The sequence below is a fragment of the Branchiostoma belcheri genome, unplaced genomic scaffold (genome assembly GCF_001625305.1).
Source record: "Branchiostoma belcheri isolate BF01 breed outbred unplaced genomic scaffold, Haploidv18h27 scaffold2, whole genome shotgun sequence".
Taxonomy (NCBI): Eukaryota; Metazoa; Chordata; class Leptocardii; order Amphioxiformes; family Branchiostomatidae; genus Branchiostoma; species Branchiostoma belcheri.
Genome location: NW_017803490.1, coordinates 782599 through 800346, shown reverse-complemented (window position 1 = coordinate 800346; position 17748 = coordinate 782599). Strand labels below are relative to the sequence as shown.

Genomic DNA, 17748 nt, shown 5'->3' with positions numbered 1-17748 from the left:
CAAATTGTACCCTCTATAGCAATGAATGAAATGATCTCTTTGACATAACCTCCAAATTCTACCCAAACTTTCACACATATACAAATGAAAACTACTCTTCTCTTAACATCCGAAAACCCACAAATTACAGAAAAAGTGGGATCCTTTTTCTTCCTCTGTCTTCAAAAAAGAAGTCAAACCAAGGAGGTAAAACCTCCTTGTTAGTAGTTATCAGTAGTTCTATGTGTACTAGTTGTCTGTTTTTATACCAAATGTTTCCTCTGTTCCTGCAATTAGCCCTTGGGCACAAATTTGGGTACGGTTGTGCCTTCCTGCGAATAAAGTTTGAATTAAAACTCTTTCAAACTGAACTTATGTAGATGAGCAATAATTGGTCCTGCTAATTGATCAGTAGTCCAGTGGTAGTCTATAATTACATGTTGCATTGTGTTTTTCTAGGTGTTGCTGATCTTTAAGATTGAGCGGTTCTCACAAACAAACCATTTTGAAAAAAGCCTAGCCTGGGGCGCATTCCCATATAATGACTACCGGTAGCTTTCTGATTAGCCCAGTTCTAAAAACGGGGGTAATTCAACCAGGCCGGCTATGTTGTCTAATATGCAATCAGAAAATAGCACATAAAGGCTCCCAAAGACCCACAAAACCCCCTGGTTTTGGCATGCTATGGAGGCTGCAAAGAAATAACTCTGTGAGAAGAGTGTGAACGAATAAAGCACGGTTGAGACTCTGTAATTGATTAAGGGATATGGGATTTGGCCACACCAAGTAAATTTTATGGATGACGTCCTCGCGCGCATTGATTTTGGCCTGTTCCTAGAAAAAAAAAACAAGAAATTCCGCTTCCTGTAACTATGACCAAAGAGTCACGACAGTGCCGCAAATCGTTAGATTGAGGTGAAACCCGTAACGCGAAATGGGTAAAGAGCACATGCTTTGTTTCTGCAGGCCTGCAAAAATGTGAAAGAAACAGGACAGGACGACAACTGCCGTTTCACCTGATTTATTGCTGTTTTGATGATGAATAAAAGACTTCTTGCTAGTTAATCTGTGTCACCTCATTCAATTTGTGTCCTAACATTTGTCGTCACTTAGTATATTTCTAATCTAGGCATCTTGTTTTTTAGGGCCCTTCTTGTTTTTTTCTCGCCCTCTCGCATTAGATATAGGGTCTCCAAAGGACGTCATCCATAAAATTTACTTGGTGTGGCCTTTAAAAAAAACAAGTTGAACACAGTCCCTGTTTTCTGTATTTTATTCTTTGTTTCCCTAAAATACAACTAGGTCAGATCAAACGCATGACTAAACCCTAGAAGCCCCATTATGAGTTAATGTATGCCCTGGGGCCCTAAGATAAGTAACTGCCTCCTGTGAAAATTGTAAAGAAAACATGCAGCTAATTAATGCAGGGAAAATGTAGTGTTTTCAACCTCAGGCTCAGAATAATTAGGGTTCTGGGTAAGTAGTGATTCTGTTTTTTTTTTGGTAGGCATTCTATCTGCTTTCAGTGGCTGCAAAACACAGTATCAAGATATCAAATTGGCCAGGCATTATCGATCCATCAGCCAGATATTATCCATTGGCCAGACAATATACGGTCTGTCTTTTGCGACCACCAAAAAATCTGCTTAGAGATTACTACTCACTGCCCAATCAACAGCTGCTGACATAACTTTCAGATCAAGAACTTAAGATCATGACCAGTTGATGTTTAGGATGTTGTATTTAGTAATTGTTTATGTACTGTGTATTTGTTGTGTGTATTTTTATTTGTATCCAGGATTACCTGAAAAGCAGGCCAAAATGGCATGAGCTGTAATTACTGGTTAAATAAATAAATTGAAATTGACAACTCTTGTGTCTGAACCAATCTCCAGTTTAATTGTACCTTCCACAAATGAAAATGTTACAAAAACATCAAGCAGGTATGGATTTTTGTAAAGTCTGACACTATGGAAACTAGCTGTGTATCAAAGAAATAAAACAACAAAGTAACGTACTGTACTTATACAAAAGGTGGTAAGAAGTCAGCTTAGGCATACTATTCTTCATCTTGCCACAAATAGATCTTTAACTCTGTGTAAAATTCATAATAACATGATGTTAAAAACGTGCAAACTCTACCTGTAACATTCTTTATTTCCCAAACATACCAGTAGTATACTCAACCCATGTATAAACCCTAGAAGTTGAAAAAATGCAATTTTATGTGAGCCCTTTTGTTAGTACCTATAAGCCCCAGGGGCATAAGACAACTCAATCCCTTCTGTGTTACAAAAAGTTAAAGAAAACATGTCTTAGCATGCAGCTAAGGTAAATTTAAGGTGTGTTTAGGCCACACCAATTTAATTTCTTGGTTAACGGATTTTTCAAGAAAAATAATGGAGCGGGCGAGCGAAAAAAAAATAAAAACAGGCCTAGGCATCCTATTATGGCCCAAAATGGTACGATAGGAGCCATGAAGTCAACACACCAGGCTGGTTCAAAATTTAAACATTGATTTTAGAACTTTTAATGATACCACTGCATTGAAAGATGGAATGACTGTAACAAGTAGTAAGAAAATGACTGTTTTCAACTGTTCAGGACAAAATATGAGCATTTTGCAGTTGATTCTGAATTTTTAATTTTTATTTGCACATCAGAAAAAAATGAAGCGGGCGGATCTGTTAACCAAGAAATTAAATTGGTGTGGCCCTAGTAACAAGTTTCACATGGCTGAAGATACTAGTACTCTTCATTTTCAGCCATATCGGCGGCTTCCATTTCTTCCATCTCTCTCATTTCCTCTTCAAAATCTTCCGTCCCGAACATCTCACGCTTGTAGGCACTGTCCAGTTTCTCCAGGGTGCTGGTCAGGTCGCCCAAGAGCTCGCTCAACTCTCGCTTATCTAAGGCAAAGGGAAAGGTGGTCAAGTTTTGCCATCTTACATAGAAGAAAACTTCATTGCACATATGTAATTGCACATGGTACAGTGTATGGCGGCAACGGGTTATAGTACCAAAAGAAAGAAAGGAAAGGAAATGGAATGAAAATTAACATCCTAATTACTAAACATCAAGCGTAAATACTAGTACATCTTACATATAGTTACCAGGGTACATGTAGGTCAAACGTCTAGTTACAGCACAATTTATAACTAATGTGAAAAGTGTGCGAACTGTGCTGTCGTTTTAGTTACCGAGTCGAAAGATAGTTCAATGCATAAAACTGTGTACCCTGGAAGCCAAATTGGTATCGGGCCGTTAGCCGTTTGCCTTCGGCAGCCAAGAACCCTTCGCCCGCCTAGTCTAAATTACCGCTACGGGGTTGAGCCCGAGGGACTATTACTAGTAATAGGGCCGGACAAACCCCTCGGGCTCAACTAGTAGGCGGGCGAAGGGTTCTTGGCTGCCGAAGGAAAACGGCTAACGGCCCGATACTAGTTTGGCACCCAGGGTAAAAACTGTGACGACTTCTACTGTGACGTTTCGGTATTCTCCAAGCAGAGGTTCAGATTTTGGCTTATTTTTTTTACCGGGCTTTATTTTATGCACAAAAATACACCAGTACAAAAAAGAAAGCCCGATAAAAAGGCATAGAAGCATGCTAAAAATAAGCCAAAACCCAAGCCTCTGCTTGGAGAGTAACGTTTAAATTTCGAGAAGTCCTTACCTTTTTTGGTTTTGTAGACTGACAGCCTTGCGTACCCTCCACAGATACCGCCGCCAGACTTACAGTTGTTGGTGCAGTCTGATTCTTCTGCTTTCATCATTTCTACCAGGTGTTCCTCAGTACCACAACCGCATCGAACACTTTTGGTCGCTAAGAAAGAAAAAAACAATAGAAATGCTGTTTTAAAACTAGAAATTAGTAACATTTGCAAAGCATAATGTTTACCTTCGCATATATAGTCTGCTCTGTTAATTCTTACTCAAACACATTATATGATGACAGGAGTCGAAATCCCTCCTACTATAAAATTGCAACATGATGTAACCCAACTCCAGTTACCATGGTGAGAGACAGTCTGGTTCAGTCAGGTCAGAGGTCACTGTTTGGAGAAGAAGAAGAGCCAGGGGCCTTGTCCCCCCTCCCAAAATGTAACATTTGGTAGCATCTTAAAATGTATATATATAGCGTTCTTGCCCTATTTGGTCACTGTACCATGTCCATTAAATATACCATGTCCTACTGTCTCTGCACTCTGTCTGCCCCCTCTTCTGTCAACCAAAAATCCTTCCGCTTTTTCAGATATGTTCACATGTCAATGGGGAAGGTAAATATGTAGGGTGCAATTTTTACCTGAGTAAGTGTAGCCCTTGATGCTGCAGTGCTGAGCACACATGGCATTGCTCATGCCTCGGTCGATCAAAGTGTACGGGAAGACAACATCTCCGTAATTCTTCACATAGCAGCCTACATAGTCCCCGATCTCTTGCCCCTCAGTCGCCACAACCAGCAGTACCACAACAAGCAGCGCGCAAGTAGAAACCTTCATGGTGCCGTTTCAGCTACACGAAAAGAAGAGAAAAAAACGGTTACGATCGTGTCGTACATTTGGATCATGTAGAAAAGAAAAGTATGTAACTTTGAAAGACAAATATGGGTCTGATCAGTTGAACAATATACTGGTATATATGTAGGAGGAGCGAGTAGAAACAGATAAAAGGTCTAGACCCATCGGCCGGGTCAGTTAGTAGTGCCTTAAACCCTCCACTGTTACACTACTGCCCCTTTTCTTTTCAAGATTTGTCCTCGAATCTTCCGAATTCGGCATCCCTGGAGCGGCACTCTTTGCCAGAACTCCCAGGGCCGGTGTGGGAACCACAGTAAGAAACAGGAGGAGCGAGTAGAAACAGATAAAAACTCCTGGTCCCGGGCCGGGGTTCGAACCCACGACCTCCCGAGCACCAGCTTCAGACTCCGAAACTCTAACCACTCGGCTAAAAGTAAACCCCACACTGTTAACGTTACATATAACATAAAAACGCCAAAGTTGGACTCATGTGTTGTTACTTACTGAGTTTTTGGACGATCTCAGAATGCAGATATCTTCTTCTCAGGCCTGCAGATGGTGGACTGAAGAAATGCCGATGGGAACAGGACTAGATATACCTGTGCAACACCTGTAATTATGCTAAATTAAATGTCAAAAGTTGTCTATTCTTTGTTATCTGATACAATCTTTTTGTTCTCCGTGGGCGTGTCAAGATATCGCCTGATCTCCTAGGACCAATCGAAATGTCCATCACCTATTTAGTAGACAACTTTAGTCTTGCGAAATTTAATGTAAACTAGAAAGGTAACATTTGCAAGCAAATGCAATATGTTTACCTCTGGATGGTCTTGCATACAATTTATGCCCATACATTGTATTTGAAATGCCCCGATGTTCCGTTGCGCCGGACTCTTTCCCACTAGGATAGAATTGTCCGGATCCAGCCGAATAAAGGGCCTTTTGATATGCCTAGATATGTATCGAACCTGGTCGACCGGTCCTACTACATGTATGTGAATGAAGCATATCTAATGCGCTAACTATCCACTCTTAAGCTTAGGTTTTAAACAGTTTATAATGATCAGGATAGTAAACAACACGACCCCCCCCCAAAAAAAGATCTTGGTTTAGAATCCGCAGCCACCAACAACAGTTTGACATCTGTCTGCAAATTAGCTCCGTGTCTGACAATTTTTTTTTCTAGAAAAACACAGATTTTATTCACAATTTCATCTTTCTATTTGATGATGTTTGTTCATCATCAAATGATGATTTGATGAATGCAGTTCCATGTCGATGTCAATGAGGACACCATGCATGCATGGAAAATGCCAAGAAAACACAAAAGAAAGACAAAATCAGTGATTGTAGCAACTTTCATCTATTATTTATACATGTACGTTTAAGAAACACATTCTAAAACTAGTAAATACAAGTGTAACAGAGTCAAAAAATTGGTCCATGATCCAAAAAAAGATCACAAAGAATACACAATGTACTAGTACATGTACTAAGTCCTCCAAGTATTCTGCATACATTTACATACTAGTGAGCTCGCAGTAACAAGACTCTTGGTGTGGGCGTTTTTGTAGAAATCAAGTGCAGTTTTCATTGATATTTACCATATTTATTCTTTACTTCGAGTTAAATTGCCCCTTAGAATATCCCAAAATTGTACTATCCTCAAGTACTGGTACATGTATTATAAACTTACATGCATTTTGCTCCATTACATACCATTGTAATGTTGCGACAGTTGTCAGTGCTCCGAGAACTTATCTTGCAAGTTCATCTGTGTCATTATGAAGCAAGTTTAAACTCTTAATTTTCAACACAAGAAAGGGCAGTTTCTAGTGTTGGAAACTATAATTTACAGTTAAAACTTGCTTTTTAACCTTGCAGGGCTCGAAATACTGTGTGCATGTGCATTTTAGTTCACCAAAAATTGGAGCTGTGCACCTAAGTTTTTTCTGTGGGCGCACCAGTGCACCCAAATATGTTCTAAGGTTTACGTACGTGTATGTCAAGATGTTAAATGTACTATAGTAGTATACAGGATATTCTTAACATCTATAGTACTTTTCTTTAGAAATGAAACATTAGTTTTTGCTGACATTCTTCTTGTTTTATTTATATAGTGAGTGCACCGACAATTTTTTTGTGCACTCAATTTTTCAGGTTGGGTGCACTAGTGCACCTATTCCCAAATATGAATTTCGAGCCCTGCCTTGTTCTACAGTTGAGTAGTTAATCTGTGTTTTAAGGTTTCCACAGTTTCAGCAGACCATCCTCGCTGTAAGTGCCGATCAGATTCTGGTGGGGATGGTGACAGATGCCAATCACATCCTTCTCATGGACCTGTACAGATACACAGAAGTGGAACATTATTAAGCTTAGAGAATATAAACTTTTCCACTGGACAAAACAATGCAATGAAATTGGAGCATTTCGGTGACCATCTGTCACTTTCCTCAGGGCAATTTTTACTGGTTCACATTGCATTGCAGCACAGATGTCGCTGCTATAGATGCAATGTGAACCAGTCAGAATTGCCCTAGGCCTGAGGAAGGTGACAGACGGTCACCGAAACGTCGGCTGAATAAAAGACTTGGTTGTGTAAAAAGAGTCTCTTTACTCATCATAGTACAGTCTCCATTAGTTAGTTACCATGAGAGTAAACTCCAGTTTGGTAGTCATGCTGAAGCAGTACAGCACCATGTCTACTTCTCTACTTTCTCTGATCTTTCAGTAACACTAGCTAGGGGTCTATATGACCATGCTTAGTGCTGTGTACCTAAACCCACATTTAGGTTCAGGTCTGGATTCAAGTCCAGAGGTTTAGGTCCGTAAGTCCGGACCTAAACCCATGGCATATACAAAATTCCATGTTTGCAACCTTGCAATGTTGTCTGGGCAAAACTGTGGCCACATAACATGGAGGCCAACACTCAACGATGCCTATGGCAAATTGTGTTCTTCATTTTCCAACACAGATTTTGCAATACATGGAAGGTTTTAGATGGTTTGGAAAGAAAAGGCGTATATGACATGTTTTTTTTGTAGTAAGTTCGGAATCAGTTCTTGGCTTTTATGTTTTTTTTTACTTGAACCTAAACATTTTTACAAGTCTGGAACCGGTCCAGCAAACTGGTACACAGCACTAACCATGCTCTATAACTGATCGCGATGACTTACCGTGAGCGTGAACTCCAGTTTGCCCGTAGTTGTACTGAAGCAGTACAGCACCAAGTCTACTTCTCTACTTTCTCTGATTTTTCAGTAACACTAGCTAGGGGTCTATATGACCATGCTCTATAACTGATTGCGATGACTTACCGTGAGCGTGAACTCCAGTTTGCCCGTAGTCGTACTGAAACAGTACAGCACCATGTCCTCTCCGACCGTGTAGATCCACTCTCCCCGCGGTGACACCGTACAGCACACAAAGTCTCCACCTTCCCTCTTACCGGACGTGAAGCTACGCACAATCTGAAACAGAAATAAGAGACGCAAGTTGAGTAAAGAGACTCTTTTTTACACACCAAATCTTTTATATTCAGCCAGCATTTCGGTGACCATCTGTCACCCTTCCTCAGGGCAATTCTGACCAGGCCCCTGCAGTTCCTAAATAGCTGCTAGGAGGCCTAATCAGTATACACTTGTTAGATGCTTACCTGCCCCTGCATGTTCATGATGGAGACAGTGTTGGAGCGGTTACACACGACAAAGTGTCCCTGGTTTTTGGGTAAAGTCTGGACACTGTTCACTAACAAAACAGGCCCCTGCAGTTCCAAAACTGCTGCTAGGGGGCCAAACAATACTCAATAAGAAGCTAAATGCTTACCTGTCCTTGCATGTTCATGATGGAGACAGTGTTGGAACGGTTACACACGACAAAGTGCTCCTGGTTCTTGGGTAAGGTGTGGACACTGTTCACTGTGATGTCTGCCCCAGCAGTGCCCCCTAGTGACTTGAAGGTGCCAATGCACTCTGTGGTCTTGATATTCCACAGCTGCAATCACAAGCAAAAACAAACTCAAACAAGCAGCATTTACTTTCAGTTAACTAGTTAATTTTGATAACTAGCTGATAACTAGTTTAGTTTTAAAAACTAGTTTAGTTAATTTTGATAACTAGTTGGTTAATAATTATGTTTTAGATAATAACTAGTTTAGTTTTAATAACTAGTTGTTTAATATCTTTTAGTTGATAACTAGTTTAGTTTTGATAACTAGTTAAGTAACTTTTGATAACTAGTTGGTTAATATGTTTTAGTTGATAACTAGTTTTGATAACTAGTTAATTCAATTTTGATAACTAGTTGGATAATATGGTTAAGTTGATAACTAGTTTAGTTTTGATAACTAGTTTAGTTAATTTTGATAACTAGTTGAATATGGTTTAGTTGATAACTAGTTTAGTTTTGATAACTAGTTAAGTTAATTTTGATAACTAGTTTGATAATATGGTTTAGTTGATAACTAGTTTAGTTTTGATAACTAGTTAAGTTAATTTTGATAACTAGTTGGATAATATGGTTTAGTTGATAACTAGTTTAGTTTTGATAACTAGTTTAGTTAATTTTGATAACTAGTTGGTTAATATGTTACCTTAACTGTGCCGTCTGACGATGCACTGATGAGGTTATGTCCGTCTGGTGTAAACACGGCCTCGTTTACAAACGACGTGTGACCTCTGAACTCCTTCAGCGTCTTCCCAGACTTCAGCCCATGGATTCTGAAAAAAAGTCAGCAAGAACGTGTTACAATGAATCCAGTGCAGTTTTTAGGGCTTGAAAACCCGATTTTTCAAAGCCAATATTCTAGTCACTTATCTACATACTGAGTTGAAACCACACTGTCCAAATGTACATGGACCCTCATGGAGCAAAAATTCCCAAAATTCTGACGGAAAATGGTTACTGGAAGGGCCCTAGGCTCATTTTTAGGGTACCACCCAGAAAATAAAGGACTCATCTTGGGGCTTGTTTCTGCAGTTTTCAATGTCCAAATTATGAAATACTGATTGAAATGTGCTAATGTGAAGCAGTATGTGTCAATATCACAAAGATTGCCTTATTCATAACATTTCCAGTTTTGCTGCCCATAAATCGCATCGGATGCCTTTAAAGTTGTTGGCTCATAATCTGAAGGTTCTGGGTTCAAATCCATGGCAGGCCACATTGTTGTATTCTTAGGTAAGGCACTTTACACCTATTGAAGTCAGGTACCCATTTTACACCTGGATGGAGTGAGGAAAGTCGTGAAAAGTGCTTTGTCCAAGGGCACAAGATCGGTGGCAAGACAGGATTCGAACCAAGGACCTCTGCGTTCTAGGCCAAACACTGTGCCTAACACTGTGCTGTTATGCTACACTACCTATTTCCACTCCACCTATTTCAAGACTCAAGAATTATTTATTAATCATTCCCAGTAAACTTTAAGTACAAGTTACTGAATTGTGAGGCCACACCAATTTAATTTGTTGGTTCTCGGATTTTTTCAGAAAAAAATATGAAGCGACAGGGCGAAAAAAAATTAAAATAAAAACAGGTCTAGGCATCCTATTAAAGGCTGGGTTAAAATTTAAACATTGAATTTTGAACTTTTAATCAAACCACTGCAATGATAGATGGGAAAACTGTAACAACTAGGAAGAAAAGGACTTTCCTCAACTGTTGGGGGCAAAACATGAGCATTTTTCAGTTGATTCAGGACCAGAATCAATTTTTTTTTTTTGCAAATCAGAAAAAAAGGAAGAGGCGAATCCGAGAACCAACAAATTAAATTGGTGTGGCCTGAATTTTAAAAATCCAAAAGTTTATACTATTGCACAATAATAATCAAGTTAAAAAAAGAATCATTAGGAAGACTACATAGACCACAATAATTGTACATACTACTACCTACACCACAACAGTGAAATATTACGAATAAAAGAACGGTTAAAAGGTATGAGTTCGCTCATGCGATATGAATATTCCAAATAGCTTGTCTGGTGTACTGACATGACTATGCCCGACATACCCACTTTATGCATGATACAATGTCATACAATCCAATGATTTGACAGTGTTAGTAGTAGTATTGTCCTACCTGATAGTCTGGTCAAATGAAGCACTGAGCAGCTGACTGCTGTCCTTGCTGAAGCTGACACAGGTCACACCTTTGCTGTGAGCTCGCTCGTACCTGCGCAGACACTGTCCTGTCTGGATCTTCCACACCTGGACAGAAGAAAAAGTTCTTGTAGCACTTTTTTATGTTTACCAAAGGAAAACATATTGTTTTTGCTCTGTTTCCTCTTCTTCTTCTTCTTCTCCAAACCAGTAAGGTCAATGACCTGGACCAGACGTCTGTCACAATGGTAACTAGTGTTGGTTTACATCATGTTGCAATTTTATACTATAAATTATAGCAGGAGGGATTTATACTCCTGTCTGACCATATATTTGAATGTGTTTGAGTAAGAATTAACAGAGCAGACCATATGCGAAGGAAAACATTATGCATTTTGCTTCGCAGATGTTACCTTTCTAGTTTTTGTTTTATTCTGTATGAGGAAGTTTTCATTTCAATGTTTTTTTGTACCTTTTTGTTTTCTTGTGTGTCTGTAGTTACTTGAATAAAGAAGAGTCACACACGAAGTGAGGGGGGAAACTGTGTAGCCATAGACTGACAGGAAGGTCAAAATGGTTCCCCACAGACAAGGAGGAAGTCACAGTGGAATAGGCACAGAATCAGCAAGAAGCAGACTACATATTTGACTAAAACAAAAAAGTCAAAAGATTCTGAAGATAAGAAATTGTTGATTTCTTGTTTACCTTTGTCTCAAACCTTTCTTGTGACCTGAAACCTTTAAGAAAATTGTTGACCAAGACTCTCTTTTTACTTTGATAACTTAGAGCAAATGGTAGGAAACTAGGAAATGTTTTTCTTCTACCTTGATCTTTCCGTCCTGTCCTCCTGAAGCCAACATCTCGCTGTCTCGACTAAAACATAAGCACAGCACTGCATCGTCCATCATCATGAAGTTATCCTGTGGAGCGATAGAAGAAGAGTTTTGATTGGTACTTCATTCCTCATGAATGAGTAAATATGGTTCATCAGCCAGAGAAGGCATAGAACAACAGCTGTGATTGGTGCTTACCACCTCATAAATATGTATGAGACATTCATCAATAACCAATTGCAAAACAGGGTACAATCTGAATTGCACTTGGTGTTGGGGGAGTAGGACAAAGATTGTGATTGGTGTTCCACACCTCATGAATATGCGTATCATACTCATGAACCAATAGGAGAGCAGGATGGATTCTGACCTGTGCCTGGTACTTGAGATCTTTCCTGATCTTGCCCGTGGTGAAGTTCCAGACTTCAATGAAGCCGTCCACACTGCCTGTGATGAGGTACTGTCCGTCCGGGGAGAACCTGGCACACTCCACGTGGGACTTCTGACCAAACTGGAAGGAAAACAACGAAATTGTCAATATCAATTATTTGGTGTATTGTCAGAATCACTTTGTCTCCAGATGTAATATTTAAACATACTGTTTTTACTCAGTTTCTTCCTCTTCTTCTTCTTCTCCAGTGACCTATGACCTGACCAATGACATGATTTGTTGATGTCTGTCACCATGGTGACTGGTGTTGGGTTACATAATGTTGCAATTTCATGGTCTGCTCTGCTCCTGTCAGAAAATATACTAGTAGTAGTACATGTATGTGAATGTGTTTGAGTAAGAATTTTATATAAAACAGAGCAGACCATGTCCGAAGGTAAACATTATGCATTTGCTTCGCAAATGTTACTTCTCTAGTTTTTTTTTGTAAAATAAACATGTAAAATATTGGTAAAACTGGGATATTCAGTTGGTGTTTTGGTTTGGTGAATAGTAGTTTGTTTAACCTTAAGCCTACTAAGTAGCAGTTTGGCACATATTGGTTATGGGGAAAGGCAGCAGGGATCGAAATTAACGGTGTCCCAATGGCCACTGTCAACTAAAATATAGGCTGGGACAACGAAAAAGACACTTTGGGACATTTTGGGGACAATAGAAAAATCATCAACATCAGAATGTCAGCCCTTCTTTTGTTTATCAGGCACACGTCCTAGCTTTTGGCTTCGGAAAAGCCCCCCAAATTTCCTGTCTACTCTGCAATTACAGTGCACCATAGAGCTGGGAGTCGTAGAACGTAAGCAAAATAAAGTTGAATTCAAGTTGGAGTCGTACAATACTTCCCGAAAAACAGGTTATTTATTAGGACAGTTCATTCTCACTTCGGGACAACTGAAATTTATTTTCAAGACAGTGCTGGAAAAACCAAGGATTTTAACTCCATGGAAAAACAGGAAGAAAACATTATTTCTAGGCCTTATTTAGCAGATGGCAGGTTAAGAAGATGTTACCTTGATGTTCTTGGTGACTTGTGTGGGATATTTCTCTTCCTCCTCTTCCTTCTGAGCTGCCTTACCTCTGAACACATCAATGGTGGTGCCTGGTATAGACAGGATAGAAAATCCATACATTACTCGTTCTGTCTTTTGCCTATAGACTCTATAGAGCAATCCCATATCCCTGTCAATATGTAGAATTGCAAATATCTGACGGACAATTCTCATTGGTCGAACTACTGATTTGCAATTCTCTCATTGGTTGATCTGATAATTGTGATTGACAGCTAGGACCGGTCCATTGCTTACCCGGGGGGAGCAGTCCCTGGTGCTGCTGCCATTTGAGAGCCTGACCAATCAGAGCCAGGAGACGGGACGGCGGGACCACGCTCACCTCTCCCGCCAGCGCCTGAGCGATCGCCGCTCTCCGGCGCTCCTTGGTCTGTCCGTCAGGATAAGCCTGGCGAAAAACACACCACGCTGTGTCAAGAACAAGCAACTGGCCTAGCAACAATGTGTCCTGTGTCATGCTTTCTGTAGAGCATTTGTAACATTATGGGTTATGTTTGATCTCAGTGACGGATTAAAGTTTACCCATGTCTTTGTGACTACTAGTATCGATTTTTCTTAGGTGTCTATAAATATAAGTATAATGAATGAGTTTTCAAAGTATGGTATATTACTTCTACAATTGTAACCATATTTTACTTATTTTTCTCAGTGAAAGAAGGACTCTAAAAGACATCTTTAGCTTGCACATATATAATCCAAACCACCAACAACAATGAATAAATGAATTACTAGTAAACAGGAAAAACTTCAATTTAGTTGAAAGGCATCCAGTGAAGTTTTTAGGGCTTGGAAACCAGATTTTTCAGAGTCAACATTCTAGTCACTGTCATAATGGCATTCAATCCTGACGAAAAATGGTTACTGGAAGGACCTGGGTTGATTTTAGGGTACCACCCAGAAAATAAAGGACTAATCTTGGGGCTTGTTTCTGCAGTTATACATGCCTATTATAATTTGTATGAAATATTGATTTGAATTTGCTAATGTGAGACAGTAGTTCCCACCTCTCTGGGGTCGAAGTACGACCTAGCGAGCAGGTTCTCCAGGTGAACGTATCGCTCCGCCTGCTGCTGCTTCATCATGATCATGGGGTCCGTCTGGCGAAGTAACGACCGCGCCGCGCCCAACTCTCGCAGTTCTATCAGCTCCAGTACTACCTGGAAAACAACACAATTGTTTGTTTTATTCATCAAGTAATTATGCCACACCGACTTAATTTTATGGATGAAATCCGCACGCGCATTGATTTTCGCCGGTTCTCTGTGGTTTTGTAACATTTTTATTTTTCGCCGGAGTTTTTTTTTTATTCGCCCGCGCGCACGGGTCTTCAGAGGATGTCATCCATAAAATTAAGTCGGTGTGGCCACCTTTAAGCATAATCAGGACTCGAAATCAACATTGTCCCAGTGTCAAATGACACTAAATCTTCAGCTCGGGACAATTCAAATTACATTTCGGGACAATTGGAAAATTCTGAGACCGTCCACATCATTTTGGTACGCGATCCATCCATTCTGCTGTGTATACTATTATGTATTTCCCTATGCTACAGTCTGGGAAAAATGAGGACATTTAGTAATAAAGTGGACTTCAAGTTGTACAAATTCAGTTGTTGTTTTCTTATTGTTAAAAAAAACTTAAACTGTATACAAACTTATTTACTGAAAAGCAGGCTGGGACAGTCTATCCTCAGTTCGGGACAATTGAAATCTATGTTTGGGACAATTCTGGGACAATAGTAAAAAAATTAATTTCGAGGCCTGGTAACACATTCACATACATGTATTTGTTGACAGGAGTCTAAATCCCCCCTACTATGGAAATGCAACATCATGCAACCCAACACCAGTTACCATGGTGACAGACGTCAACAAATCATGTCATTGGTCAGAGGTCACTGTTTGGAGAAGAAGAGGAAGAAACTGAGCATCAACAATATGTTTTCCTTCGGTAAACATAAAACAGTCAGCATTGTACCTGTTCGTAGAGATCTATGAGAGTTTTATCGGGTAGTTTGAGGGACTGGATGGCCTGTAGGACGGTGTCCCAGTGTCCGTTGTTGATGTCCGACACGAAACTGTCGATGGAGTCCACAGTGTTGAGGGACACCGATGTCTCCTCCTGGAGTACCGACAGTGTGCGGTGTAAACTGTTCTCCTTCAGGTACTGCATGATCAGACGGATAATACTGGAACATACAGAAATAAAGGAGTTAGACGTATCAGCCTGCACACTTTAATTTATTTCTTTATGAAGATTTACCGCATTTGTGGAAGGATTGACATAACAGTTGACTATCACCTCTTCAAAGATGTCAAACCTGTGACCAGACTGTTATTAGGTTTGAACCACTCACACGGGAAGGTCCCCTACTCTTTTCGATATGTGCGGTGGGTTCTTTAACGTGCGTGGGGTGTGTCTCTCCCCAAACATGGGACCTCCATTTAAGGTCCTATCCGAGGGAGGTCCCTAACCGAAGCTAGGTACTCATTTGCACCTGAGTGGAGTGAGGAAAGACAGGGTTCTCACCAGGATTTTTTCACAGCATAGGGGGACCTAATGCAGCGAAGCCACACGGCGAGCGCAGTGCGGACACAATGTGTATTATGGGTGTATTATGTCATGTAAAGTGCCTTTCCCAAGGGCACAAGAGATTGGTGACAAGGTGGGGTTTGAACCCGGGACCTCTTGATTTTGAGCCCAAGCAATGAAGCAAGGGTGCTGCTCGCCCTCTCCCTAAAATTTCCAGGACCTCTCCCAAAATGTTCAAAATAGGGTTTTCTCTTAGTATAATATAATTTTTCAGGAAAATTCGCTGATTTTTCATCAACCAATTGAGGAGCATCTCCCCTAAGAATTTCTGAGGAGAACCCTGCATAATCACTAGAACTTAACATATAGCAATACTAACAGTTAAACTCAGCCGTTTCTCAATCATGGGCGCTGCACGCCGTTCACTTGTTGGTCTGCCCCCCTCCCCAAGCTTTGTCTCCAAGGAACCACTATTTTCCACGGCGATTGTGAGTAAATCAGAGCTTCTAAGACCTGAATATCTTCGATACACATGTTCACTATATCATATTCTACAGGACTGAGCTATTCAAGTATCTATTGTTTGATAAAAACTACAGAAAATGATAAATTTAGGAGAACTTACTCGGCAGACTCGATTTCAAGCGCCATCTTGGATGCGTCTTACTGTACGTAAACTCTCGCCAAACACGAGACTTGGTAAAATTTCAGATTTTTTAAGGAATTAAATAAAATTGGCTGCAAATAACTGCACAAACGTCTATGCGTCTGTTAAGGTTTCATTTTTTGTACAATTTCGAGATCTAAATAATCTATAATCCCAGTTTTTAACCTTTTTTTTCTCTATTTCACAGTCACGTGATGAAGGTTATGAGCGAGACTTAGGCGTGACCTTTGCCCTGTTTACAAACTGCTGGAAGATACTAAGAATTTTGTCGTCTGCCTAAAAAACGGGAGATATTCGCGATTTTCCAGTTTCTTCAGCGAACAAGGAAGTATCTTTGAACCCAGGGACCTGTGTGCGTTCAGAGAGGCAATGCCATTGCACAGAATTCTCGTGGAAAAGATCGAAACACCACAAATGACGTGAGAGTGTTATTCGCTTGTTCTTTGGCAACGTTACAAAGCCTAGTATGATTATCATGTGACATAAGTTTATTACTCCGTGAAGGAGGTCAGGACCTCCGGACGGAGTGTTGTAATCGGCTGATTTTTCATGTTCGCAGTCAAAACACTGGGTTCTCTTTGTGTAATCGGCACGCAATTTTATACGCCGTCTGCGGGCATGCCCGTGTTGATGCACGAATGTGTATTTTTGCCGTTGCTGCTTTCGCGGTCAATGTAATATCGCAGACGCACCCCTACAATTACGAGGCGAATTGGAATGGTCCAGAAAAACGCGTTGTTTGGAATAGCAGTGGGGGGGGTAAAAGTTCATGCAGATACGGTGTGGTTTTTATAAGTGGTTCCAGATGCTTTTGCCCATGGTTAAGAGATGCGAAGTTTTTTGGAAGATGTTCGCAGCCAAAACGCATTCTTCAGTACGTCGCATTTCTGTGTAATTTCGCATGTGGTGGTGCATTATGTCCGGGATGATGCACGTCTTTTTATTTTTACCGTAGCTGTTTTGATATTGAAGTAAATGCATATTTTAGAAACATCCCTACTTTTACAATCCTGTGGAATAGGCCGTAGGTTTAGGCAGTTGTCTGGTAGCAGAGGTACTGTAAGCAGATATCCTGGTTATCTGGCCGGCGGTAGTAACACTCGCGGTGCTTACCGCAACTGTTGCTGGATTTTGCCCTGTTCCAGGCGCGCTTAATTAGGTACAGGCACGGTAAGACGGTGGGACTGTGTTTGTTACTAGACACGACCATGATAGTCCGATCTTTATGTGAATGCAATGATTGTGTGTGTGTAATTAAAATGAACTTCGAACTTGAAGCACAGTATCTTAACACGCCCTGGGAGCAGTAATGGATTTAGCTCTTTTTATGTTTTATGCTTGTGACGCGCCCTCATTGTATTAACCATTGCCTAATTATAATGTCTGCACAGTAGGTCTGGCGTTGACGCTTGGGATTTTGTTGAAATATATAAAACTTCACGGAGGATTGTCACCTATGGCTTCTTGTTGATATTTTGTAAACCTTTGTATTACTTAGATTTAATACTACTAAGTACCTATTACCAGCCCAGAAGAGAACAAGAAATAGCCATGCCTTCAAGTACCAGAGTTATCAACCAAGGATTGAGGTGTTCAAGAATTCTTTCT

At 40.3% G+C, this 17748-nt stretch overlaps 2 protein-coding genes across 2 annotated transcripts; both read right to left on the bottom strand.

Annotated features, from left to right (window-relative positions):
- Positions 1-2624: 2624 nt before the first annotated feature.
- Positions 2625-5123, bottom strand: LOC109468747 (WSC domain-containing protein 2-like). The gene is made up of 4 exons (XM_019767075.1): positions 5001-5123; positions 4283-4491; positions 3653-3802; positions 2625-2888 (listed from the first exon to the last, which is right to left on the bottom strand). Exons 2-4 carry the CDS (start codon positions 4476-4478, stop codon positions 2725-2727), a joined length of 510 nt encoding a protein of 169 aa, XP_019622634.1. The 5' UTR covers positions 4479-4491; positions 5001-5123; the 3' UTR covers positions 2625-2724.
- A 1512-nt stretch (positions 5124-6635) lies between these two features.
- On the bottom strand, positions 6636-16164 carry LOC109468722 (WD40 repeat-containing protein SMU1). The gene is made up of 12 exons (XM_019767042.1): positions 16099-16164; positions 14919-15129; positions 13946-14098; positions 13179-13329; positions 12885-12973; positions 11797-11937; positions 11418-11513; positions 10574-10701; positions 9089-9215; positions 8323-8490; positions 7815-7967; positions 6636-6836 (listed from the first exon to the last, which is right to left on the bottom strand). The coding sequence occupies exons 1-12, from the start codon at positions 16122-16124 to the stop codon at positions 6738-6740; spliced, it is 1542 nt and encodes a 513-aa protein (XP_019622601.1). The 5' UTR covers positions 16125-16164; the 3' UTR covers positions 6636-6737.
- Positions 16165-17748: the final 1584 nt, after the last annotated feature.

What these genes read in the sequence shown, in the direction of transcription:
- LOC109468747 (XM_019767075.1), bottom strand. Translation starts at nt 4,478, where the DNA reads ATGAAGGTTTCTACTTGCGCGCTGCTTGTTGTGGTACTGCTGGTTGTG. An exon ending in CAAGGGCTACACTTACTCAG is followed by an intron (nt 3,803 to 4,282) that starts GTAAAAATTGCA and finishes TTTCTTTCTTAG; the next exon opens with CGACCAAAAGTGTTCGATGC. An exon ending in AGTCTACAAAACCAAAAAAG is followed by an intron (nt 2,889 to 3,652) that starts GTAAGGACTTCT and finishes CCTTTGCCTTAG; the next exon opens with ATAAGCGAGAGTTGAGCGAG.
- LOC109468722 (XM_019767042.1), bottom strand. Translation starts at nt 16,124, where the DNA reads ATGGCGCTTGAAATCGAGTCTGCCGA. An exon ending in CTTGAAATCGAGTCTGCCGA is followed by an intron (nt 15,130 to 16,098) that starts GTAAGTTCTCCT and finishes TGTATGTTCCAG; the next exon opens with TATTATCCGTCTGATCATGC. An exon ending in CGTCAGACGGCACAGTTAAG is followed by an intron (nt 8,491 to 9,088) that starts GTAACATATTAA and finishes TTGTGATTGCAG; the next exon opens with CTGTGGAATATCAAGACCAC.